Below are 27,221 nucleotides of genomic sequence, written 5' to 3' on the forward strand. Positions count from 1 at the left end.
CAATAACACCATCTTATTTGACAGCATGTTTAAGAATTTGCTGAAAGAAGTACGAATCTATGCACAGAAGTTTATTGATCGTGGAAAGGACTTTAACTTGGAGCTAGCAATTAAAACAAGGATCATTTCCGATGGCCTAAAATACTCTCTAGCCACTGGGAACTGGGGTGACCAGAAGAAAGCTCATCAAGCCAGAGCTGGGGTGTCTCAGGTGAGATGGCCACTGTGCTGTGCGTTCATAGGGAACTTGCCATACAAGGTTAAAGGTGAATTTGAGTGTCTAACATTTCTCCCTTCCAAGTGCTAGGGTTCTTTATCAGCATGTTTTACTGTGCCCCTTTATGAGATACTGGAGATTGAACCCAGAGGCAGATGCGTGTTGGCAAGCTCTCTACCACATGAAGTACATCACCTGTTGAAAGCTTTAAAGTTCATCTTTGTTGCTGTTGTTGTTGTTTTTTTCGAGACAGGGTTTCTCTATGTAGCCTTGACTGTCCTGAACTAGCTTTGTAGACCAGGCTGGCCTCGAACTCAGCGACCCACCTGCCTCTGCTTCCCAAGGGCTGGGATTAAAGGCATGCACCACCACTACCTAGCTAAAATTCATCTTTTTATATGTGTGTACACACACACACACACACACACACACACACACACACACACACATTGTTGTTTTGTTTTGCTGTTTTGAAACAGGGTTTCTCAGTAGCCTTGGCTGTCCTGGACTCGCTTTGTAGACCAGGCTGGCCTCAAGCTCACAGCCATCATCCTGCCTCTGCCTCCCGAGTGCTGGGATTAAAGATGTGTGCCACCACGCCCAACTTTTAATTATATTTTAAATAGTGTGGGGGATGCAGGCACCATGACACTTGTGTGGAGGTCAGATGACAAGGTGTGAGATCTGTTATCTTTATTTGTGTGTGGAAGGTGCTTGCCTTTCAGCCACTGGCCCACTAGAAAGGCGTTGTAAGTAGTGACTAGGCATTAACTTTCAAGACTAAGCTAATCTTTTTTGAGATAAAGTCTCCCTACTAGGCTGGCCTGGCCTTGAACTTAGACAGTTCTTCTGTTTCTACTCCCAAGTGTTGGACTTACAGGTGTGTACAACTATCCTAGTTTATATACTTTCATATTTTTTTAAAAAACTAGCCAATATCAGCATTACCTGATTGATTTGGCAGTGAGATTCCAAATTTAAGTTCCTGATTCCTAGAAACATAGATGATTTAAGAAATCCTGGGACGGCCTGGTAGTGGCAGCACATATCTTTAATCCCAGCACTCAGGAGTCAGAGGCAGGAGGATCTCTGTGAGTTCGAGGCCAGCCTGGTCTACAAAGCGAGTCCAGGATAGCCAAGGCTACACAGAGAAACCCTGTCTTGAAAAACCAAAACCAACCAAACAAAAAGGCTCTGAGAATTATGATAAGTTGTCTGGGAATGCTGACAAAAGACATTCATTGAGCCTAATAGGTGAACCAACTATTTTTAGTAGGTGACAGCTGAGTTCAGTGTTGAAGCACAATTTAGAAATAGTTCGAGTGAGAGAGAGGAGGGCAGAAACAGCAGCTCACAAAGAAGCTGCAGCCCCACATGTAGATTTTATAAGACTTTGTGTAAGTAGTATTGTGCTTAATGTCTCAGAAATACTTGCAATTGGTATTAGCGTCTGTTAGACTCAGCCTGGAGAAAGTGCTGGGGTTAGTACTGACGGAGTGGTGTCAGAAAGGTGTGAGTTAATATCATATACTTTAATACCTATTAGTAGTAGCTAACATAAGCCAACTGCCATTCTAGGGCTAAAAGACAACAAGGAATAAAATAATTGACAAAGTAAATTGGGACCAGGGAGATAGCTTACTAGGTAAAAAGATTACGGACAAAGATAACTCAGTGGCTTGTAAAAAATGTAACTTCACTTAACTGTGATAACGGAATTATGGAGCTTACTCAGATTTTAAAGATTTGTTCCTTCCTTTTCTAGGTATTAAACCGCCTGACTTTTGCATCTACTCTTTCTCACCTGCGTCGTTTAAATTCACCGATTGGTAGAGATGGCAAGCTAGCAAAGCCAAGACAGTTGCATAATACACTGTGGGGAATGGTGTGTCCTGCTGAGACTCCAGAGGTAATGCATTGTAGGTTAATGCTCAGCTTAAAGTTTGCTAATGAAGATGTCAGTGGATGGAGGCAAGAGAGACATCTTCTTCAGTAGTGTAGCTGTAGGTAAAGCGCACATGGGTCATTGTTCTATAAGCAGCCCTGACAGAACTCACTCAGAACAAAAAGGCAAGTAGCTTCAGAGCTGGAAAGAAGAAAAGGAGTAATAGTAGTGTGTGTGGGGGGGAGGCAGGAGTGGAGAGAGGGATTGAATATGACCAAAATTCATTATGTAGTGGCTGGGGAGATGGGTCAGAGGTTATGAACAGGCCATCTGGAGTTCACCTCTGGCTGCTGTGAACCTTGTACATGTGTACCTCCTCCAAACTAAAAAAAAATACTTAAAAAAAGAAATAGGTATTTTACTTGTATGAAAATGTTATAATGAAATATATATGAAAATGTCATTGAAATGTGTAATTGTAATTGATATATGCTTAGAAACTTTTTTTTTTTTTTTGAGACAGATTTTCTGTGTAGCCTTGGCTGTCCTGGAAGACCAGGTTGGCCTCGAACACAGAGATCCGCCTACCTCTGCCTCCTGAGTGCTGGGATTAAAGGTGTATGCAACCACCCGGTTTCTAAGAAACTTTAAAAAAAAGTCTGCTAATATATAGGTCACAATTATCCCAAGAAATGTTTTAGTTAATTATTCATCATACTTTCAAAATCAAGGGTTTTTTTTTTTAGTAGTCTTTTTTTTAGAAAGTTATATGTATACCTTGAAGTCAAATTGAAAATAAAATGTAAAAAACAGTTTTTATAGGAACATAATACAGATGTTAATAAATGCGTGGCTTATTCCTTAGGGCCATGCTGTAGGACTTGTGAAGAATTTAGCCCTGATGGCTTATATTTCAGTTGGATCTCAACCTTCGCCAATTTTGGAGTTTTTAGAAGAGTGGAGCATGGAAAATTTAGAAGAGATTTCTCCTGCAGCCATTGCTGAGTGTGTGCAGATGAGTTCTCTTTAAACTGTTACCAATTTTCAAGTTGTGGTTAGTATAAGTCCCCTAAGTCTACAATGCTTTTGGTTTTTCATATAGTGCAACCAAGATTTTTGTTAATGGCTGCTGGGTTGGGATCCACAAAGATCCAGAACAGCTGATGAACACGCTGAGGAAGCTGCGGCGCCAGATGGACATCATCGTGTCGGAGGTAAGAAGTTTCCCTCTCTTTTCTCCTTTTTTACAGTGGTGACAGTTGAATCCATGGCATGTTCATATTAGGCAGATGCTCCTCCACCGAGCTGCGTCTCCAGTTTGAAGTGAGAATCTGTAACCAGCTCAATGGTGTGTCCCGTGAGATCTGTAGAGAAAGCATAAGACTAGTGAAAACTGTCTTTGTGTTGGTATCTCCCTGTGAACTGGACTTCTCTGAATTGTCAAGTCTGTTGTCAAGAGTCTGATACTTTAGGCGATTTTAAGAATTACCTGCCTTTTATATATCTTTTAAACACTTTTTAAAAGCTCCTTATGTAGCTGGGCGTGTTGGCACATGCCTTTAATCCTAGTATTTGGGTGGCAGAGGCAGGTGGATCACTGTGAGTTCGAGGCCAGCCTGGTCTACAAAGCGAGTCCAGGACAGCCAGGGCTACACAGAGAAACCCTGTCCCCCCTCCCTCAAAAGCTCCGTCTGTCTGTCTGTCTACCTATCTATTTACTTTGTGTGTATGCTGTGCACATAATGGGTATGTATTGTGACTTACATATGGAGGTCTGAGGATAGCTGTGGGGAGTCAGTTTTCTCTTTCTGTCAAGTTGGTTTCTGGGATTGAACCCAGGTCACCAAGGAGTAAGGACCTTTGCACACTCTGACCTTGTTTTCCTTTTCTTTCTTTTTTTTTTAGTTTTTCAAGACAGGGTTTCTTTGTGTAACAGCCCTCCCTGGCTGTCCTGGACTCACTTTGTAGTTATAGACCAGGCTGGCCTCGAACTCACAGAGATCCATCTGACTCTGCCTCCTATGATTTCCCTTTTTTAGAAATGATTTTATGGGAAGTATGACTCAGTTTTTAATTTTCCAATTTTTGGACAATTAGTTTATTCTAGTCATTGACTTCTAAGATTATATAGTAGAATTAGGTGACTCACTGAAAATTAAATTTCCTTTTTGTTTTTGTTTTGTTTTTTATTTTTTGTCTTTTGAGATAGGATTTCTCTGTGTAGTCTTTGAGCTCACTCCGTAGACCAGGCTGGCCTTGAACTCACAGAGATCTGCTTGCCTCTGCCTCCCTGAGTGCTGGGATTAAAGGTGTGTACCACCACTGCCCAGTGAGTTTCCTTTTTGACTTCTTTACATAGAAGCACTTCAAATTGTAGTGCTATTAAGTAGCCATAGATTCTGTAGTGCTTATTTTTCCAAAATACTTATTATATTTCTAGGAATGTGTTTTGTGGACCAGGGCCATTCAGTAGAAATACAGTGTGAGCCACATACACAGTTAAAATTTTTCAGTAGTCACACTAAAAAAGTAAAGCAGAAACAAACAAAATAACTTTTAACACTGTATTTAACTGATACATCCAAAATGTTACCCTTAAAACATTATAGATTTAAAAGTATTAGTGCAATATTTTGCGTTTTAGAAAATATTAGATTTTTTGACTCTGAATTTATCCTTGTAGTATGGTCATATTTCAAGTAATGACCTGTAGCTGGTAGGTACTCTAGGTGGACTTTAAGCCATTTGTTTGCTGGGTGAGGAAGTCAGGCTTTGGAATAAAGGGGAGAGATGGGCAAGGCAGCACTAGCCAGACATGGTGTGCATGTCTTCAGTCCCAGCGTTCTGGAGTCAGGGGACACACCTGTGTGTATTTAAGGCCAGCTGCTCTACACAAAGTGTTCCTAGACAGAGCTACTTAGAGAGACCTTGGTTAAAATAAAGAGCAACATAGGGCTAGTTACTGGAAGATGGCAGGCTGAGACACCTGTGATTAATTAGTAAGGTACTAAAATAAGGGTTGGGCTGTAGCTCAGTGGTAGAGCACGTGCTGGCATAGCCAGGCTCATTCTCCACCCCTACAGGGACAATGCCAAAAACAGCAAGTAAACAAATCCAAAACAAATATTTTATATACGTGTGTTTTGGTGCTGAAAAAGTGTTTTTGTCATTTCTTACCGACTTATGTGCTCTTGCCTCCAGATGTTATTAATTAAGAAGGTTAGCTTAGCACTGGGGAGGCAGAGGCGGCGGGGGGGGGGGGGGTCTTTGGAGTTTGAAACTATCCTGGTCTACAGAATGAGTCCAAGACAGTCAGGGGGACACAGAGAAACCCTGACTTGAAAAATCAAGGAAAATTTATTTATTTTGGTTTTTCGAGCCAGGGTTTCTTTCTCTGTGTAGCCTTGCTTTGTAGACCAGGCTGGCCTTGAACTCAGAGATCTGCCTGCTCCTGCCTTCTGAGTGCTGAGATTAAAGGTGTGCTCCACTACTTCCCGGTGTATCTATTTTGTTCGATACTTGGTTCACTTAAAATTTGATAGTTTTATTTATTTTGTTTCTATTATTAAATTTATTTTATTTTAATTTTTTTTGCATGTGTAGTTTTGAAGAGCAAACCTAGAGCCTCGTATGCTAAGGCAAGCTCTTCACTGCTGCTGAACTAACTGTGTGTGTCCTCAGCCCTTGTATTTTACATGTATGAATGTCTGTCTGTCTATATGTATGTATGTGCTCCACATGTGTATCTGGTGCCTGTGGAGGCCAGATGTGGGTGCAGGATCCTCTTGACCTGGAGTGACAGATGGTTGTCAGTTACCATGTGGTGCTGGGAGCTGAACTTGGGTTGTCTATAATAGCAGCAAAGCAGCGAGTGATACTAACAGCTGAGCAACCTCTCCAACTCTTAGTGCTTTGTTTTGTTTTGTTTTTAGTTTTTGTTTGTGTTTTTTTTGGAGACAGGGTTTCCTTGTGTCCTGGACTTGCCTCAAACTCACAGCCATCCACCTGCCTCTGCCTCTCTGGCATTAAAGGTGTGTGCCACTATGCCCAGCTTAGTGTAATCTTACTCATTTGCCCATGCTGGTAAAAGTTCTAGAATCAACTGATCCTCTCCAGTTAGCTTCCTGAGTGATGGTGTTATAGGTGGATCCACTATTCCCAGCTACTTGTTTTTAATTTTTGTTGTTGTTGTTTTTTGCTGAGTTGTCATCAGACAAAAAAAAAAAAAAAAAAAAAAAAAAAAGAGAGAGAGAGAGAAGAGTTCATGAGATTGTTCTGACTTTATATCTAGGTTTCTATGATCAGAGATATTCGGGAGCGGGAGATTCGGATCTATACAGACGCAGGCCGTATTTGCAGACCGCTTCTGATTGTGGAAAAACAAAAGCTTCTTTTGAAGAAGAGACACATTGACCAGTTGAAAGAGAGAGAATATAACAACTACAGGTGAGACCGTGGGTGAGAAAGAAATGCGAGTGTTCACAGAATTGAGATGGGTAGTATGTAATTTAGTGTTATCACAGGCTGTAAGCCAGTGTCACTACTCAGGTCACAATATTATTGGTGCCATGGGAGAAGCTTTTTCATCAGCAGCTGTATTTATTTTTCTTAGTTTTTGTTATTGTACAGTGGACATGATGGATTTGTGCTGAACTGTGAAAGTCTTTTGATATGACTGATGAGCAATTTAATTAGAAATAGCCTGTGTAATGCAGGGCATAGTACAGACAGTGTGAGCAATATATGTTTTGGGAACATTCTTGCTATATAGGCTAGAATGACCTGTAACACACAATGAAGCCCAGGCCTGACCTTGAACTTATGATGCTCTTGCCTCAGCGGAGTCTGTATAAATAAGAAATATAATAAATAAAGATGAACTTGCTTTAAAATTTTACTTTTAATAATATCATAGATCTGTTATAAAATAATAAGCATTGTAAAAAAGTGAAGGCTCTCAACTCGTACTAGCCTATTTTGCCATTTTTATCATGATGCCCTTTCACTAGTAAGTATGAGTAAGGAGTGGGTATATATTCTACCAGACCTCACTCTGCATTTTACTACTCCACAAGCGTAGATCTTTAAAACAAAGTAAATTGCAAGTGCTTTATAATGTAGGCCTTTTCACAGTAGCAATCATATGTCTCTGTTTGAATTTCTTTTGTATTAGTAGAAACACAAATAGGGGTAGTTTTTGAGCAGTAGGCTTTGTATTAAAGTATTTCATGAAATGGAGTGAATTTTTTAGTTGGCAGGATCTGGTGGCTAGTGGGGTAGTAGAATACATCGACACGCTGGAAGAAGAGACGGTGATGCTCGCAATGACTCCCGATGACTTGCAGGAGAAAGAAGTGGCGTATTGCTCCACGTACACCCACTGTGAGATCCACCCATCAATGATTCTTGGCGTCTGCGCATCTATTATCCCTTTTCCTGATCATAACCAGGTTGGTCGTGTTCTGCCTTCTGATTTTCAGAGAACCCGGGAAGTAATAAGTATTAGGAATTAGTATGAAATCCTGCCAGAGGGGTCTAGCGCCTACAGAATCAGCACTTTGCCGTGTGTATTGGTTACTTTTCCATTTCTGTGATAAAATACCATGACCAAAGGCAACTTAAGGATGGAGTTTATTTTGGGTTCTGCTTCCAGAGGAGATAATAGTCCGTGAGGGAGGAGCAGAGCCCGGGGACAGAAAGCCGAGAGCTCACATCCTTATCCAGAAGCATGAAGCAGAGAGCAAAGTGGGGATAGCATGTGGCTATGAAGGCTCAGAGCCGGTCCCCAATGATGTACTGCCAGCAAGGCTACACCTCCTAACCCTCCCGGAACAGCACCGTCAACTGGGAACCAAGAGTTCAGATGCCCAAGACTGTGGGGCATTTCCCATTAAACTGCCACAGTTTATCTGTTCTTGTTTTTAGTTGAGAGCCACAGTGGTTATCACCTGTCTTTGAGAAGAAGAGTCAGAAACTTTTTAACCAATTTATTTCTGCTTTGTTGTTAAATACTTATTGTCTTTATTTTTTGTTTTTACCGTTAGTCCCCTAGAAACACGTACCAGTCTGCTATGGGCAAGCAGGCTATGGGAGTTTATATCACCAACTTCCACGTGCGGATGGACACCTTGGCCCATGTTCTGTATTACCCTCAGAAACCACTTGTGACGACAAGGTCTATGGAATATTTACGGTTTAGAGAGCTGCCAGCAGGTGTGTCCCCTTTGCTCTGTTTTTTAAGATTTTGCAATGCTTACGACACTGTAATAGGAAGTGCCTGGGAAGACTGGACAATGTGTGCAGTACAGTGACTGCTCTTACAGACTTTAGAATTCGGGAAACATGAATGAATAAAATGGTGGGTATGTGGAAAAAGTTTTGTTGGGGCACAAAGTCCTTTTGAAATATAGTATCAATTGGCACTGGAGAGATGGCTCAGAGGTTAAGAGCGCTGGCTGTTCTTCCAAAGGTCCTGAGTTCAATTCCCAGCACCCACATGGTGGCTCACAGCCATCTATAATGAGATCTGGTGCCCTCTTCTGGCACTTGGGCAGAATACTGTTTAAATAAATAAATAAATAAAAATAAATCTTTAAAAAAGAAAGAAATACAGTATCAAGGGGGCCGGCTGTGGTGGCACACACCTTTAATCCCAGCACTCAGGAGGCAGCCTGATTTACAGAGTGAGTTAGGACAGCCAAGGCTACACAGAGAAACTCTATCTCGAAAAACCAAAAGAAAAAAGAAGAAGTACAGTGTCAAAATTAATGATTCCTGTTGGGATGTTGGCTGCTTCTATGAAGGAATGATCCTGGTAAACGGGGTATTTGAATGTGAGTTTGAGCAAGGCCTTGCTTGGTGAACCCACGAGATGGAGGGCTAGGTAGTAGTCATGGCAGTGTAGTGTGGCTGGAGTGTCACTGTGTGTGGCTAGCGCTTGTTCTCGTGGTGTGGAGAGAGCCTGAGCAGTGTGAGTGTTATTTTAAAAGGGAAGGTTTGGAGCTGATGGCTCCCTAGAGAGGGGGAATCCGTTTTTTAAAGGGTGTGGCTATTGGTAGTTCTATTCCGCTTCAGTGGATGACCTCACACCCTGAGTATATATATGAGCAGTAGAAATTGGACTCCATAGGTTATTAAAATATGATATTACAGTTTGAGCTTTTTGAAAAAACTCACTAATTTTCATAGTGGTTGCAGCAGTTTGCACTCCTTATAAAGGTGAGTAGGGGTTTCTCTTTCCCACATCCTTGTCAGCATTCTATTGAGTGTTTCTTTTGAATAGCCTATTTGACAGGGGTGGGAGGGAGTCTCAAAGCAGGTCTAATCTCTGTTTCCCTGATGGCTGATGATGTTGAACACTTTTTTTTGTTTGTTTTTTTTTGAGACAGGGTTTCTCTGTGTAGCCTTGGCTGTCCTGGACTCACTTTGTAGACCAGGCTGGCCTTGAACTCAGAGATCTGCCTGCCTCTGCCTCCCGAGTGCTGGGATTAAAGGTGTTCAACACCATGCCTGGCCAGCTAGTACTATTTATGCTCAGGATTGCTTTGGCTGTCTAGTGTCTCTGCTTTCAAATGAATAAGGTTGCTTTCTCTGTATCTGTGAAGAATGGCTGGGAATTTTGTTGGTAAGGCATTGAATGTGTAGTTGGCCCATGGCAGGATGCCGTTTCCACAATAGTAATTCTTTTTTTTTAAAGCTTGTTTTTTTTTTTTTAATTTAATTAATTTATTGAGATTACATCTCATTCCTTGTATCCTCCTGTTCCTCCCTCCTTCCCACTTTCACCCTTTTCCCCTCCTCTATATCTGTGACCAAGGGGGACCTCCTCCTCCGCTATATGGTCATAGGCTATCAAGTTTCATCTTGATAGCCTGCTATCCTTTCTCTGAGTGCCACCAGGCCTCCCCACCAAGGAGAAGTGGACAAATATGGGGCACCAGAGTTTGTGTCAGTATTAATTTTGATTCATGGGCTTGGGAGGTCTTTGTATCATCTGTCTTCCTTTGTTTTTAACAATTCCTAATAATTTAGTTACTATGTTATACTGTGTTACCAATTTGTGTGTGTGTGCGTGCGTGCGTGTGTGTGTGTGTGTGTGTGTGTGTGTGTGAAGCTGGCTCACTATGTAGCATAGGCTGATTTTCCTACATATGCCTCCTGAATGCTGGGAATACAACTATGGGCTTCTTAATTCCTGACTTAATCCTTACAATAAGTCAATCTCTTTTATGTATTATTATTATGTGTGGGTGCCATGCCATGCATATAGATTGTAGGGCAGTTTTGTGGGGTCAATTATTCTTTTATGTAGGTTCTGGGATCAGACTCAGTTAGCCAGGCTTGCACAGCAAGAAAGTGCCTTTATCCTTTGAACACGTTGCTTGCTGGTTTGTTTTCTCTCTCTCTCTCTCTCTCTCTCTCTCTCTCTCTCTCTCTCTCTCTCTCGCTCTCTCTCTCTTTTTCCTTGTTTCCTCCATTCTCCCCCTGTCTTCTCCTTCCCTATACTCTGTAGAGATGGGATGGTCTTAGGTTGCCTAGGTTGTTTTCAAATTCTTGAGCTCAAATAATTCTCCTGCCTCAGCCCTTCCCTCAGTGTCAGATGATAGGCATTTGTCACCACACCTGGTCTTTGTCAGCTGGGAGTGGTGGCACATGCCTGTAATTCCAGCACTCAGGGAGGCAGAGGCAGAGGGAGGCAGATCTCTGAGTTCAAGGCCAGCCTGGTCTATAGAGTCCAGGACAGCCAAGGTTACACAGAGAAACTCTATCTAGGAGGAAAAAAAAAAAAAAAGGAAAAAGAAATGTTAGCATCACTTTGTGGTGGCGTGAGGAGAGGGCAGCAGGGCAGTCCCAGCTTCATATTTATAAATTAGGAGGTAAGGGTCTCAGGCCTGCGTTTGATGCTTATTTGCCCTGGGGTCATGCATACTTACCTTTGTTAAGGCACAGAGTTGCCATGGAGATCCAGAGACTTGAGCAGGGAAGCACTCTGTAATTACAAACTGACTTGCCTGTAGAACTAGGCCTCACTAGGAGGGACAGTTTCCGGGTTTTAGCTAGCAGAGCAGTTGCCTCACACACAGGTTCAGGGAGGAACAGACAGCAACAATTTCCATGATACAAACATCCAACCATTTGTGACAAATATGATTGAAGAAAATGCGTTTTAAAGAAAGGATGGGTTTCCTTGCTTCCCAGATGGTCCTTTAATGTGTTATTCAATGTACTGCAGGAATCAACTCAATTGTGGCCATCGCATCATACACGGGCTATAATCAAGAAGACTCCGTTATCATGAATCGGTCAGCTGTGGATCGAGGCTTTTTCAGGTCAGCTTTTGGTAACAGGTTTTTTTTGTTCTTGTTTTTCGAGACAGGTTTTCTTTGTGTGGCTGTCCTGGAACTTACTCTGTAGACCAGGCTGGCCTTGAACTCAGAATTCCGCCTCCTAAGTGCTGGGATTAAAGGCATGTGCTACCACTGCCCAGTTTTGAAAACATTTTTTAAATGTTTGACTGCCCGAATCCAGAAGCAGATCTGGTTGATGGTCACACAACTACAGACAATTATTCTTGTGTCTCTAGGTTTTCATATGTGATAGTTTAAATGTTTTCTGTTGTTAAAAAAAAATACACACACACACACACACACACACACACACACACACACACACACACACACATATGTTTGCATTTAGATAATTCAGAAACAGAAAGAAATAAAAAGAAATCTTAGAAGCCGGGCGTGGTGGTGGACGCCTTTAATCCCAGCACCCAGGAGGCAGAGGCAGGCGGGTCGCTGTGAGTTCGAGGCCAGCCTGGTCTACAAAGTGAGTCCAGGACAGCCAAGGCTACAGAGAAACCCTGTCTCGAAAAACCAAAAAAAAAAAAAAATCTTAGGACTCCAAAATAAGTACTGGCAAAATTATGGTGTGTTTTCTATATATTCTTGTTTGTTTTTTGAGACAAGAGTCTCACCATGTAGTCCAGGCTGGCCTTGAATTCACCGTGTAGTCCAGGCTGGCCTTGAATTCACCGTGTAGTCCAGGCTGGCCTTGAATTCACCGTGTAGTCCAGGCTGGCCTTGAATTCACCATGTAGTCCAGGCTGGCCTTGAATTCACCGTGTAGTCCAGGCTGGCCTTGAATTCACCGTGTAGTCCAGGCTGGCCTTGAATTCACCATGTAGTCCAGGCTGGCCTTGAATTCACCATGTAGTCCAGGCTGGCCTTGAATTCACCATGTAGTCCAGGCTGGCCTTGAATTCACCGTGTAGTCCAGGCTGGCCTTGAATTCACCGTGTAGTCCAGGCTGGCCTTGAATTCACCGTGTAGTCCAGGCTGGCCTTGAATTCACCGTGTAGTCCAGGCTGGCCTTGAATTCACCGTGTAGTCCAGGCTGGCCTTGAATTCACCGTGTAGTCCAGGCTGGCCTTGAATTCGTGGCAGTTCTTCTGCCTCTGTCGTCTTACGAATGTGCATCAACCCATTTGGCTTCCTGTTTTTCTCTTTTTTACTGATAAAAAGGTTAATTTTAAAAAGTAACATAAGAAGGTTTTTTAAAACACAGGGATTTAGAAGAGAAAATTTTCTGCCTGTGGAATTTATAGAGTAGAACTAGGACTGTGTAGCATGGACGTTACAACTTCATATGAAAACTCCTCAGTGGAGGTACCCGAGCAGGCCGAGGGTGCGTTGCTCAGGCTCTTATGAGGGGACTCTGTCAGTAGGAACTTAGTGACCTGGTTCCTCCTGCTCTCGCCCACGATGCCAGGGGCACGCTTGTGCGTCCGCTGCTGTGTGAGGCCCGCTAGAGTGGAACTCGGGTCCTAGTGCATGGTGCTTCTCGTCTTTGTTTTGTGCTTCAGACTTTCCCCAAATACCAGTTAAGCCCTCTTACTAAAAGACAACAGAAATGACCTCTGGACCTCTGCTTTTAGGTCTGTGTTCTACCGATCATACAAAGAACAGGAGTCTAAAAAAGGATTTGATCAAGAAGAAGTGTTTGAGAAGCCTACACGTGAGACATGCCAGGGTAAGAGACAGCGTCATCAACTGTGGGGTGCACAGGCAGCTCGCTGTGCTGGCCTGTGCAGTGGTGCGCTGTGCTGCCTTTCCTCCGCTGCACTGTGGAGTGTGCATCCTGCGGTTCTCTTAGTGCTCACACTGAAGGGCGTACTCTCAATTCAGATCTTTTGTCCTGTCAGTCTGTGAGGAAGATATTCAGGAAAGGAAGAGAGGCCGTGTGGTCTCATGGGCCACATCTCCAGGTGCTTTCTTACTGTGCCGTTGGCTCCTGTTCTTCAGTGCCTTCCCTAAACTGTGGTGAAAGCTGTAAAATTTATTAGCTATGGCTCATGGTTCAGAGATTAAGAGCACTGACTGCTCTTCCAGAGGTCCTGAGTTCAAGTCTCAGCAACCGTTTATGTGATCTGATGTCCTCTTCTGGCATGCAGGTGTACATGCAGGCAGAGCACTATATATATATACTAAATCTTTAAAAAGTTATTAGCTAAAATATTGCTAAACATTTTTTAAATGATGAAAAGCTACCTAGAAGTTATTGTTTCTTCTTGTCAATTACTCCATGGAAGTCATAGGAGAGCATCTGCCTGGAGTTGCAGCCAGTGACGAGCTGCCGTGTGAGTCCTGGCAATTGAGCCGTGGTCCTCTGGAAGAGCAGCTAGTGACGTAACTGCTGAGCCAGCTCTCCAGACTCCCTCCCACCACAGCCGCACTTTGAGACCAGGTCTTTGCTATGTAGCCTTTGGTGGCCTCACTCTCAGAGAGCCTCTGCCTCCTGAGTGCTGGGGTTAAGGGCGTGTGTCTCCGTGCCCAGGTGTGGTGGATTTCATTTTTTCTTTATAAAGTATGATATCAGAGTGCAGAGTTTATAGTGTTTGGAATAAGGACAGTAATGAACAGGATTTGTGGTGTTTATTGTGACTTTATCAAGGATTTGGAGCAGAGTTATAGGTGTTTCTCATGCTTGCTGGGAGGATTATGTGGCATCTAAATACTTTTCTTTAGTGTAATTTAAGAGCGTTCCCTGTTTGTTTCCTCCTAGGTATGAGGCATGCCATTTACGACAAGCTGGATGACGATGGCTTGATAGCTCCAGGGGTTCGTGTGTCAGGAGATGATGTTATCATCGGCAAAACTGTCACCTTACCTGAGAATGAGGACGAGCTGGAGAGCACCAACAGGCGCTACACCAAGAGGGACTGCAGCACTTTCCTCAGAACTAGTGAGACAGGCATTGTGGACCAGGTCATGGTAACTCTCAACCAGGAAGGATATAAATTCTGTAAAATAAGGGTGAGTATAGCTTTATATATGTAGACTGTTTTAGAAATGTACTACATTTCGGTTTCTAACCCGTTTTTATGTGAAATCAGGTGCGTTCTGTTAGAATTCCGCAGATTGGAGACAAATTTGCTAGCCGGCATGGTCAGAAGGGCACCTGTGGGATTCAGTACAGGCAAGAGGTAGGTGTCTTCGATCTTCCTCACACCTAGCCCAGAGTTATATTGAAAAATTAATTAAAATTTCCTGTTACTTCATGTTTTTTTCTTAACTTAGTATTTGTTAACCCGTCATGTTGAAGAGAATTAGGACATTGAAAGGTTTGCTTGAGTGTGTTAGGTCTAGCTTTGTCTCTAAGAGATTCCAGTATCTCTAAGTCTCTTAAACTTTTCTTTGTAGGACATGCCTTTTACTTGTGAAGGCATCACTCCTGACATCATCATCAACCCCCACGCCATCCCCTCTCGGATGACGATTGGTCACTTGATTGAATGCCTTCAAGGGAAGGTAAGATTTTTGTCCTCAAAAACAGTAGGTTCCAAATTGAATTTTTTTTTCCAATTTTTAAATTCAGTTTTTTTCTCTCATATTTGAGCCAAGAACTTTGTTAAAAGTTATCATGATACATTCCTGCCTTCAGATTGGTTGTTCTACCTTTTCATCCATTTTTATTTTTAAGAAATTTGTGGTGCTTAGGGAGATGGCTCAGTGGATAAGAACATTTGCTGTCCCAGCATGAGGACCCGAGTTTATCCATCTAAAAAGTCATAATACCAGGGCCTGGTAAATGGCTCAGCAAGTCAGGGTGATGTTACCAACTTGACAACTTGAGTTTAGACCCAAATCAACCACATAGTGAAAGGTTAGGACTGGTCCCTACAGATTGACCTCTGATCTCTGAGTAAATAAGTTAAATATACAAATAATAGGGCGGGCTGTAACCCCAGCGCTTTGATGTGTGTGGTCACTGTGCTTGTTGGTCAAGAGCCCAGCTCCGAGCTCAGTGAGTGAGAGACCTGTCTCAGGAATATGAGGACTGATGGACCAAGAAACCTGAGTTCTTAGTTTCTGTCTGTTGCTGTGATAAAACAACTTGAGGAAGGAAGGGTTTCATTGCACAGCTTAGTCTCGCCTGTCTTGAAGGGGACTCGAGGCAGGAACTGAAGCAGGGGCCATGGAGGATTCCCGGGGCTTGCCTAGCTTGTTTTTTCGTACATCCTAGGACAGCTGTTGATGGTGGTACCACTCTTGTGGGCTGAGCCCTTCCTCATCAACTATTAGTCAAGATAGTGCCTCCCAGAGCAGTCTGACGGAGGCAGCTCCTCAGACGATGCGCCCTCTTCCCAGATGACCAACACACCTAATGTTCTCTTCTGGCCTCTCCATACACATATGCATACACCAACACACACCACATGCGTTTGTACACACACACAAATGAAAAGTATTGCCAAGAGATGATTTTTGCGCAAGTGTCTTGTGCTAGCCAGTTGTGCCATTGGGCTCCAGATCAATTTATTTGTAAGATACAGGACCTATAGCCTTTGTATATATTTGTGGTTATAGCAACTAGCTCTTTCCTATAGATGAGGTAATTCATGCATGGCTGGCTTTAGGAATATGAAATTTTTGGTTTCAGCTGTGTATACATCTTTCAGGGGAAGCTTTCTGGTTTGGGCTATCTTGTTAAATAGAATAGTGTAGTCTAACTCATGGATGACTTCGGGGTTTTTTTTTTTGTTTTTTTCCCTTCTGAAACAAGGTCTCTCTGCGTAGCCTTGGCTGTCCTGGACTGGCTTTGTAGACCAGGCTGGCCTCAAACTCACAGTGATCCGCCTGCCTCTGCCTCCGAGTGCTGGAATTAAAGGCATGTGCCACCACACCCAGCTTGGATGGCTTCATTTTAAGACATTAAGATATTATTTCCTTGGAGTTCGTCAGAGGTGTTTGGAAGTCTGTGTTTCTTCGTGCATGATCCCATGGATAGATTTCTCTTTGAGAGCTTTATAGCCTTTTTTAGACAATTACTTTGTTAGAAGCATCTTAGGTAGGTATTAATAAAATGAATCTCATGATAATCACAACTTTAACCATTCTTAATTTTAAAATCTTCCCTTTTATAGACCATATTTTTTTAATGGGATATATCTTTATGGCGTGTAACTTCTCACACACATAATTTTATTCCAAAGGTCTCTGCTAACAAGGGTGAAATTGGCGATGCCACTCCATTTAATGATGCTGTCAACGTGCAGAAGATTTCTAATCTTTTATCTGATTATGGCTACCATCTCAGAGGCAATGAGGTATATTTGCTATCACAGAAGCACTTGAATACCTGTATGTAACAGGCATGTTTGGTGTGGTGTACTTTTACTCTTTAAAAGAAAGCATACAGCACGATGAGTAAACACACTGTGGGTCTAGCATGCATGCTGAGAAAAGAAATTACCCAGAATGCTGTTATGCCTTGAAAGTCCCCTTCATTATAGGCTAGTTTTGATTTTTTTTTTTTTATTATATAAATAGGAGTATAGAGTACATGCATCTGTGTTTCTGAACTTGTTTAATATTTTTAGTTAAATGCAGCAAATCTGTGTCTGATTTCAGGTACTCTACAATGGATTCACTGGTCGAAAAATCACGTCACAGATTTTTATTGGCCCCACTTACTACCAACGTTTGAAGCATATGGTGGATGACAAAATTCATTCTCGTGCTCGGGGACCTATTCAGATTCTTAATAGACAGCCCATGGAGGGCAGGTCTCGGTAAGGGCGCAGCGCCACCACTTGAGAGTGTTAGAGACAGTGGTATGGTAGCTGCCTGCGTTCCTGTCACCTCCTTTGAGCATTTACATCTCACGGTGTTGTTTCTCTGTGCTCATTCCTCCTTCCTCACCCTAGCCTCTGATGTGAGGGTTTCTTTCCCTTTCTTCTTTAAAGTCAGGGCTGTGAGCATTCTGGGCAAGTGCTCTACCAGTGAGCCAGAGCCTCAGCAATTGCAGTCGTCCAACAGTTTCCTCTGTAAACTTTATATATAGCTATGTAAGAGTGGCCATCAAATCTTTGATCTTCGGAACCTTAGAGGACTTTACTTCCTGTGAGTTATGTCTTTTCATTATGGTAGAGATTAGACTGAAATTTAAAACATTTATTTAAAACAGTGGCAAACCTATTATATATTAATATATGTTTAATGAAAAATCAGTATATATCTAAGTCAGCTTAGTGATAAGTGACATCAGCTTACCTTTTTTTTTTTTTTCCAAATTTCTTCAGTGAACTAGAAGGCAGCTGGATTCTTCTAGTTCTGAATTAATTCATTGCAGTGTTTTGCCTTTCCCTCCCTCTCCCCTCATCCCATTGCTTTTTTTCCATAGCATCTCATAATAGCACAGCTGAAGTCAAACTCTGTTACATAGCCGTGGCCGGTCTTCTTGCCTCCACCTCTAAACTCTTGGGGATTATAGGTGTGCGCCACCACTCAGGCTCAGTACTGTCTTTAAGAAAAACACTTTTATTACACTTGTATTTAGGTGTGTGTAAGCCATGGTCTGAGAATGGAGGTCAGAAAACAACATGTGGGAATTTATTTCTCTCTGTTCACAATAGGTCCTGGCTTTGAACTCAGGTCATCAAGCTTGGCAGCAAGCACCTTTGCCCGCTGAGTCGTCCTGCTGGCCCAGGGTTACAGTTTTCATAGTAAAGGTATTTGAGGGAGATCTGGTGTCACAACGCCAGCCAGCTGATGCTGTACTAAATGAGGAGCTGCTTTAGTTTGTTTAATTTTTTTTTTTTTCATTTGAGCCAGGAGAGAGAGAGAGAGAGAGAGACAGAGAGAGAGACGTAGGCAGGCAGGCAGGCAGAGTCTGAGAGACTGATTGATCCTGTAGTTTAGAATGGTCTCCAACTTAAAGCATTTTTGCCCCAGCCTCCCAAATAGTATGAATGCTGGCATGAAGAGCACATCAGGTAAATTACAGTTTCTTTCTTTTTAAAAATTACTTTAAAAGAGTATGGGAGTTTTGGTGCATGTGTGCATGTGAGCTGTGTGCGTGCCTGGTGATAGCAGAGGCCAGAAGAAGGTGTTGGCTCCTCTGGCACTGGAGTTACAGTTCTGAGCTGCAGGTGGATGCAGGGAACTGAGCCAGGCCCTCTGCAAGAGCAATATGTGCTCCTAACTGTTGGGGCGTCATCTCTCCAGCTCAACCAAGTTTAGTGTATTAAAGGGTAGTTGTGATGAAAACTTTGAAGCCTCATCGCTAATTTTTTTATGTTTATTATATTAAAATCCTTGGCTCCTGGGGGTGCATCTTGGTAGAGCACGTGGCAGGTGTGCAAGTCCTGGTTCAGTCCCGGCCTCCTCCTCCAGATTGTGTGCCACAGGCAGTGTTACAGCAGCATCGTTGGTCATTTGGGATACAGTGACTCCTGGATTGTACAGATATTCCACACAAAGGGAAAAGCCCCATACTTGTTACTATGTCACTACTGATGGCTTTAGAAAAGCCTTTAAGTGCAGGAAGCTGGGGAGTGGGAAGTGGAGGACAATTTTGTAAAATTCTGAGTTTTGCTTAGAGGCTCAAAACTTTTTTCTTTCTTTTTTTTTTGAGACAGGGTTTCTCTGTGTAGCCTTGGCTGTCCTGGACTCGCTTTGTAGACCAGGCTGGCCTCGAACTCACAGTGATCCACCTGCCTCTGCCTCTGCCTCCCTAGTGTTGGGATTAAAGGCGTGCGCCACCACTGCCTGGCGAGGCTCAAACTTTTAAAAATATATTTTAAAAATATTTTTTGAAGATTTATTTATTTTATGTGAGTGGTATATCTGCATGTACACCTACATGCCAGAAGAGGGCATGAGATCCCAGTATGGATGGTTGTGAGCCACATGTGGGTGCTCGGAGTTGAACTCAGGCCCTCTGGAAGAGCAGCCAGTGCTCTTAACCTCTGAGCCATCTCTCCAGCCCCCGACGCACAAACTTCTAATCATTTGTAGTACATCCCTAAAATTGTTCTCCTTGGAGCAAAAGGTTGACGTTGTTCCTTTCATTCTTTGTTCTATAACAAGGTTGAAATCAGCATAACTGGTGTTACTGTTGAAGTAAAGCTGGTCGTCCTTCATGCAGGGGGGTTATCACTGCTCAGTAGAGCTCAGTGCCTCTGCCTTAGTCTGTGCCAAGACACCAGTAGTGTTATTTACTTTGTTATGATTAGAATAGGTGTCAGTACAGTGACAGAAATAAGTAATAAGCTGTGTTATAAAAGTAGTTTGGTGTTCTTGAGACTCACAGACTGTAACTTGACAGTCCTGTCCTCTGAGTATACTGAAAAACAAATTGGGGCTGAGAGAAGGCTCAGTGGTTAAAAGCACTTAATATACAGCCAAAGGCGCTCAGTTTGGATTCCAGCAGCCACATATGGTTCCCTCTTCCAGCCTCTGACACATGTGGTGCTCATACACATTACATACACACTCACACATACACATTAAAAGAAGAAAATCTAACCAGAACTCCTCCTAAATATGTCCAAGAATCTAGGGTTCAGATTTGCCTAATTACATTTTGTTAGGTTTTTGTTTGTTTGTTTTTTTGAGACAGAGTCTTTCTATATAGTCCTGGCTTTTCTAGAACTCGGATATATTAGACCAGGATGGCCTGCCTCCCATAGTGGTGTGTCTCTTAAGACTCTTTTAAATGTTAATTTTACTTTTCTTTGTGTGTGTGTGTGTGTGTGTGTGTGTGTGTGTGTTTGTGTGTGCATGCACACATGCATGTGGATGCTTGCATCCCAGGCCTCTTACTTCTTGGTTTCTCTAAATAGATAATTGCATTTGGAGGCTCTATGAGACTTGGGGTTTGAGGTTTAGGGAAGTAGTACTTTATGGTAGCCTTCCTTTTCATGATCTTAGTAGCTGTTGGTCACCATGTAAAGTCTTTGTTGAACTAGAGTACAAACTGGTGAGTCTAGTTTTTACCTGTCCATCTGTTGCCGGCGGGACAGGCACTTCTAAGGCTGTGCCGTCAGCTCCCACAGTGGAGGCTGGGTGAATGCTCTCTTCCTCTATTTACCAACTTCCTGTGTAGTAAGTGCCTTACGTAGCATTATGTAAAAAGATTTTTGTGGTGAGCTCATTGGTTTTACTCAGTGTGCTTGAGTTCACCAGAGCGCATGTTACAGTAAGGAGGCTGTCATCCTACATTCACGTGGCCATCTGAATGCATGTCACTAGACTTGGGAAACGTGTAATCACTCACCCATTCTATGGCTCTTGTCACTGTGCATTTGTCACTTCAGCGCCTCCGTCGCTGAGGATCCCTGACTGGGAAGCTGTTTTACTTAGATTGACTTTTAGATTCACTTTCAAGTGTAGAATTGAGTTTTAGAAAGTTAAATAATAGTACAGCGGGTCTCTGCATTGTGCTGCATTGCATTTGGTGAGGAGGTTGCGTGCTGCAGTTTCCTGTCTCCTTCCTTTGGAGACCTTCTGATGTGTATTAACTGGCTGGCTGACTTTCCCCTCCTCAGCAGGCTAGAGAGGTCACTGCGGCGTAAACATCAGAACTTAGTCCTGTACTGTTGCTGCTCCACTCTTGTCATTAGTCAGAGCAGTGTTGATAAGAAAAGATTGGCGCCGGGCTAGTGAAACGGTTCAGTGGGTAAAGGTGCTTGCTGCTGTGCCCAGCTGTGTGAGTTCAGTTCCCAGGAGAGAACTGACTTCCGTATCTGTGCTCTGACCTCCACACAAGTGCAGCGACACTGGCATTCACATATATGCACAGTAATTAAATGAGTACAAAACAAGCTCTTGTTTCTTTATCAACAGTGATGGCGGCCTGCGCTTTGGAGAGATGGAACGAGACTGTCAGATTGCCCATGGTGCAGCCCAGTTTTTAAGAGAAAGGTTGTTTGAGGCATCGGATCCGTATCAGGTTCACGTTTGCAATCTTTGTGGAATAATGGCAATCGCTAACACCAGGACGCACACGTACGAATGCCGGGGCTGCCGCAACAAAACCCAGGTGCGCGCGCTCTGTGTTCTGTCTCATGTGCTCATGCTGTAGTCACGGCAGGGTTAGTGTGGTGGGCCAGGCGGGGATTTTCAGTTTTGATAGCAGGTCTCTAAGATTACTAGTTTTACAAGGAAAGACAGTTTGGCTTTTCTAAAATAAGCTTAAAAGCAATTTCTCAAGCTGTTCATCTCTGAAATAATAAGGTCTTGCATAAGGAATTCTAAACAATTTTTAATGTGCTTGTGGGTGTTTTGCCTGTATGTATGTCTGTATACCATCTGTGTACAGTGCCCACAGAGGGCAGAGGAGAGCATCAGATCCCCTTGGGACTGAGGTTACAGACAGTTGTGAGTAGCTATGTGGGTGCCGAGACTCTGCAAGAGCAGCCTATGCTCTTAACTGCTGAGTCATCTCTCCAGGCCAACCAGGAGTTTTCCTTAAGCCTTTTATGTACAACTTAACAGTTAGGAAGGGTGAATATACAATTTGTTGGCAGGAAGTAGGAATGACAAAGTCTGCTGGGACAGAGAGCCAGCACGAGGCATAGGATGAGCACACGCAGCCCCCTCACTCTCCTGAAGAGCCAGATCTTTACCCTGGCCTGGGTACAGAGTGGAGTCTGGGGTGCAGGTCTGCTGACTGCTCTTTCTCTTCTCTCTGCAGATTTCTTTGGTGCGAATGCCTTACGCATGCAAACTGCTGTTCCAGGAGCTCATGTCCATGAGTATTGCACCTCGAATGATGAGTGTTTAATTGTCGGAAGTTCACGGCGAGATAGTGCATATATCAGTATCTTGTTTCCGTGATTGTTATTTAAAAAATGACAAAATGTGCTGTTGTGATAACAATTTTATTTGTTTTGTTTAAAGCTATGCATGCTTTTTCTGTAAATAAACAATAAATTTTTGTAGATAGTCTTAAAGTGTTATTTTTGATTTCTCTGTAAAACTAGCTAGCTGTAATAAAGTGTTAGTTTATTAGGTTAAAAGAAAATTGTCAGGCAAGAATAGGGGTTGTAGTTGTCAGTTGTCTGGGAGCACTTTTAGCCTCAGAGGCTAATGTATTTTGCAGGTTTATAGCTGAGCACCTTCACCTGTTTAAAAAAGAAACAAAAATTAGTACATATATGGACATGACTGGCAATCAATGACAATGGTAATTATGTGGCTCTCGGGTGGGGGTGGGGCATGGTAATGTGCCTGGAGACCTAGTATTCAGGCTGAGACAGGAGGACTGTTTACAGCCAGGAGCGAAAGGTCAGACCTCCTCCATCCGTCCTATCATCCCTCATTCCTCATCTCTCGCTCTCTTTTTATTTTGTCCTAAGAGAGTTTTCTCACTAGGTAGCCCAGGTTAATCTTGAACTCATGTCTCTCTTGCCGTAGCCTCCCAAGTGCTGGGATTAGGGGCATGTGCATGAGACCTCAAAGAAAACAAACAAAAGGCCTAGAGAGGTAGCTCTGCAGTTAGTAAGAGTGGCTGTTCCAGAGGACTCGGGTTGGATTCCCAGCACCCACCTGGCAGTCCTGAGGGATCTGCTGCCCTCTTCTGGCCTCACAGGGCACTGCATGCATGTGGTGTGGCCTTGCATGCAGGTAGATATACTGCCCATACACATTAAAAAGTGAGGGGGGTGAGAGAAAAAGGAAAACAAAAATACAGGGATAAAGGATGCTAACTATATCAGTGACATTCTGGAGCTCCCTGTGGAGTGTGAGCTCCACATAGTTTTAAGTTTGAGAGCCAATGCTGCTGTGTTGGTTATGTGTGAAAGGGGGGCTTTCCCAAGAACTGAGACAAGCGTATCTTTCAAGTTGTGACGCAGAGAGGCTAAGGACCTCTGCATCCAGCTCGCACTCAGAGCTTAAGGTGGAAGAGGAGGTCCTAGCGCTGAGATTAGACAGGTGACCAGCTCCCAGCTGTCTCACTGCTGGGCTTTACCACACGTCTTGCTGGAAAGCTTCCTGACCGAAGACACTGCTACTTGCTAATCCCTTCCGCTGCCCAGCAGAGTGGTCTGCCCAGTGAAGTGATATATAACAAAAGGCCGACAGTAAGTTTTGTTCTTCTCAGTCTGAGGCAGTGTCTGGGCAGACGTCGCCAGCGGCAGTCTCCGTGTGAACTAGCACTGCTGTGACACTAGGCTGGATTCTTCGCGGGGATGCTTTTTAGCAGGGAAATAGGACAGAACAGTGTTTGCCAACCTGCTCTCTTTTCTAGCTTGCTTCTAAGACTCATTTTTATTTCTTATTTATGCATATGTGTGCATTTTATGTGAATATACTCCATACTGGTGTGGCTGCCCCTGTAGGCCAGAAGACCACATAGGAGCCCTGAAGCTGGTGTTAACAGGCGACTGTGAGCTGCCCCGTGTGGGTACTGGGACCTGAACTCACTTCCTCTGGAAGAGCAATACATGACTAGCATTTCTTCTTTTTTCGTTTTTTGAGACAGGGTTTCTCTGTGTAGCCATTGCTGTCTTAGACTCCCTTTGTAGACCAGGCTGGCCTCGAACTCATAGCGATCTGCCTGCCTCTGCCTCCCGAGTGCTGGGATGAAAGGCTGGTGCCACTACTCCTGGCACATTTTTTCTTTTCCTTCCTTCCTTTCTTTCTTTCTTTCTGTTTTTTGAGACGGGGTTTCTCTGTGTTAGCCTTGGCTGTCCTGGACTTCCTTTGTAGACCAGGCTGACCTCAAACACACAGCGATCCACCTGCCTCTGCCTCCTGAGTGCTGGGATTCAAGGCGTTCACCACCATGCCCAGCAGGCAGATTTTTTCTTAAAAGCTCAAAGTAAAGGACCAAATTGACCATAATCACTCCCTTTTAAATGATGGTTGAATATCATAGTTATAACAAAGGGAAAATGCCACGTAAAAGTTACAGGGATTCTCTGGGAAATGAGAAAGCTTCTGAGTCTCTGGCCCTCCGCCATCCACATGTTCTCCTGGAGGCATGTGATCTGGCTTTAATTACATACGATTATCGCCTTTCTGGATTTCGTACATGTCAGGATTTTATTAGTTATGTATGCTGCTTTGATACTTGATTATTAAGCAAAGCCCCACCTGTTTCTAACTGGCAAGATGGCGTACGTACCTTTCTTCACCGGTACTTCATGTAAGGCATCAACCACTGTGATTTTGGCTGATGCTGAAGCCTGGCCTTGGGAATTGGATGCGTGGCACTCATATTCTCCAGCATCTTCCTTACTTAGAGGAGATACCTGTGAAAGATAAATGCTCTTTAGGTCTCTGAGGAGGTCTCTCTTCCATTACACCCAGCGTCCCTATGATGAGCAGAGGGTTGGGAGTGGAGCTGCTGTTACACGCAGTGAACTCCTGTGCCAGGAGCCTGTGGAGATGCCATATGCCAATGCCATGGGTGTCTTTGGGTTACAATGTGAAAGTTAAATTTGGATGGGTGCACACACCTGTTGGAGGGGAAGCCTTGCTGGGTGCTATGATCAAATACAGAATCAAAGGTTAAGCAAACTCACATACTTGTCAACCAATAACTATAATTAGTGCTTGAGTCATTTCTGTGTGAGACTTCTGCTTGGAACTTTGTCAAACAGAATTCTCTTAAAAAAAAATATATATATATATATATATATATTTTTTTTTTTTAAACAAAGTAATTTCAGCTCCTCCATTAGTTCCTGTGCTCACATCTTGGAAGACATGCCAGGCTGCTCTGAGGAAACGGGAGAGAAATAACTTCAGGCAGGCGACCCTCACCTTTGCCAAACCCTTATATCCATTCCTGAAAATGAAACTACTGCCGGCTCTTGGTACTTACCAGCACCCAGCCAGTTACTTCATGCTTTTCTGGACCGCCCCGGGTCTGAATGGCCAGGTTTTCCCGGTCTCCAGGCAAGAGCTCCGTCCTTTGAACTCCAGAGTGATCCCTTTTTACCTGAGGAAACAAAAGGAGAGGCTCAGTTCCCTGTCAGAAAACATCAAGTTGGAAATGCCACATTCCTAGAATTGCCTGAGGTGTGATTTGTAATTAGATTAAATGCAGCAATTTACTCAGACCCTTCTTTTTCTGGATGCTTAGCAAACAGAATTGTTTCTTGCCAATTTTACCTACATAATGTGGGGTTGTTTGTTTATTTGTTTTTGTTTTAAATTTTAAGACAGGGTCTCACTATGTAGCCTTGGCTGGCCTGGAACTCTATATAGACCAGGAAGATCTGTCTGCCTCTGTCTTCCAAGTGCTGGGTTTAACGGGTACCACCACACCTGGCTTTTAAACACGTTTGAGGCTTTTTCTGGAAAACTCGTGGAGTACGCATGTTCACCCTGCTGCAGGCTGCTTTCACTCACTAGTGCCCTTGGGCAGTTTGATCCTTGGTGCCGGGCCTTTCCTTGTCCGCCGTGTCATGTTTTACCGGCAAGCTGTCATGAAGTGCTAGTTTGATGTTTGGGACCTGGTGGGGGGGGGGGGGGGGGCTTCTTCCTGTAACCACCTCATCAAAGAGAAGCAGCCAGAGCCCAGAGCCGAGTCTACCACACGCCTCCTCCTCCCTCCGAGGGCTGAGGACTCCTGAGACAGTCCTGAAACCTGAGGTCACAGATGCCTGTCGCACGCACGCTGTGTGTTCTGTGATAAAACCTGCCTGTTCTGTTCCTACCACAGCGGGAGTCAGAAGGCTGTGGGTGAGGGGACATTCACGTCCCTTGGTTTACATCCAATCCTTACTTCATGTCTGTCCTTCCCCTAACTATTTTAAAGGTCAAGGCATACTAGTAAGAACTTTGGAAAATATGTAAAGAACACAAGGAAAAAGCCTTTTCTGGGTTCACATATAGTAGCTCAGTTTCAGTACAAATATTTTTAAGGCTTGCAATTACCAAATTATAAAAAAAATCCGTGAAACAATTTTCTTTAATTAATTCTACCTAGGCCTCTTTAAGAGCCAAGCCAGTGTTTATTTTGATTGTCTTTGTAATGAGAAAGACTCAGTGTCAGGGGTTCCCTTCTCCTTCTATGATAAAGCAAACATTTAGCTCATTTTTTTTCTAGGCTTTCCCCATGTTTCCCCCAATACTGAGAGGAAACCTGATATTTAGTGTCTCAAATGAAAGCCATGAAGACGTGTGTAAATAGCCATTCTCCACCCCCATCCTTGTGAATTTCCCAAGCAGCTGGTGAAACAGTTTATGTTAATAAAATAGGTAGTATTTGGGGAGTATTTGAGTCAAAAGCTAAAACACTTTGGTAAGTATACTGTGTATCACCAGAGCTTGTAATCTCAGCACAGTGTAGGCAAAAGCCGGAAGATCCTTGAGGCTAGCTGGCTATCCAGCTTAGCATGTGTGTGTGTGTGCTTGTGCACACGTGCACTCACACACACTGACAAGAGCCGGAAGATCCTTGAGGCTAGCTAGCTATCCAGCTTAGCATGCGTGTGTGTGCCTGTGCACACGTGCACTCACACACACTGACAATAATAATAATAAAAAAAAAAGAGATAGGGTTCCTCTGTGTAGCCCTGGCTGTCCTGGGACTCACCCTGTAGACCAGGCTGGGCTGGAACTCACAGAGATCTGCCTGCCTCTTCCTCCCAAGTGCTGGGATTAAAGGTGTGCACCGCCACCACCCTTCGACCAAAAAAACTTACCCACAAATAGTCAGTTGGGAGACCAAGAAGGGAGACCAAGAAGTCATTTAGGCTTCTAGCTATTTTATTTTACTCTATTTTGAAGGATCTCTTGATATGTAGTGCAAGCTGACTTCAAGCTCACCAGCTTCCCCAGAATAGAAGCCATGACACCCAGTTCTGAGTGTACTTTG

The 27,221-nt window shown here is 43.5% G+C and overlaps 2 protein-coding genes across 2 annotated transcripts in view; one reads left to right on the forward strand and one right to left on the reverse strand.

Moving 5' to 3' along the window:
• The window catches only part of Polr2b (RNA polymerase II subunit B), a 38,155-nt gene extending 15,931 nt beyond the window's left edge, over positions 1-22,224 (forward strand). The window contains exons 10-25 of the mRNA XM_051170146.1: positions 25-211; positions 1,983-2,126; positions 2,968-3,107; positions 3,205-3,316; positions 6,394-6,548; positions 7,354-7,552; positions 8,147-8,315; positions 11,335-11,431; positions 13,039-13,133; positions 14,166-14,416; positions 14,497-14,586; positions 14,804-14,911; positions 16,597-16,710; positions 17,015-17,175; positions 21,233-21,428; positions 22,083-22,224. Of these exons, the coding sequence (XP_051026103.1) occupies positions 25-211; positions 1,983-2,126; positions 2,968-3,107; positions 3,205-3,316; positions 6,394-6,548; positions 7,354-7,552; positions 8,147-8,315; positions 11,335-11,431; positions 13,039-13,133; positions 14,166-14,416; positions 14,497-14,586; positions 14,804-14,911; positions 16,597-16,710; positions 17,015-17,175; positions 21,233-21,428; positions 22,083-22,172 (2,308 nt within the window). The 3' untranslated portion in view covers positions 22,173-22,224. The remainder of the gene's footprint in view (positions 1-24; positions 212-1,982; positions 2,127-2,967; positions 3,108-3,204; positions 3,317-6,393; positions 6,549-7,353; positions 7,553-8,146; positions 8,316-11,334; positions 11,432-13,038; positions 13,134-14,165; positions 14,417-14,496; positions 14,587-14,803; positions 14,912-16,596; positions 16,711-17,014; positions 17,176-21,232; positions 21,429-22,082) is intronic.
• A 33-nt stretch (positions 22,225-22,257) lies between these two features.
• The window catches only part of Igfbp7 (insulin like growth factor binding protein 7), a 61,649-nt gene continuing 56,685 nt past the window's right edge, over positions 22,258-27,221 (reverse strand). The window contains exons 3-5 of the mRNA XM_051170713.1: positions 25,221-25,337; positions 24,519-24,645; positions 22,258-22,512 (exon numbers count right to left, since the gene is read on the reverse strand). Coding sequence (XP_051026670.1) covers positions 22,493-22,512; positions 24,519-24,645; positions 25,221-25,337 — 264 coding nt within the window. The 3' untranslated portion in view covers positions 22,258-22,492. The remainder of the gene's footprint in view (positions 22,513-24,518; positions 24,646-25,220; positions 25,338-27,221) is intronic.

The sequence above is a fragment of the Acomys russatus genome, chromosome 28 (assembly GCF_903995435.1).
Source record: "Acomys russatus chromosome 28, mAcoRus1.1, whole genome shotgun sequence".
NCBI classification, from domain to species: Eukaryota; Metazoa; Chordata; class Mammalia; order Rodentia; family Muridae; genus Acomys; species Acomys russatus.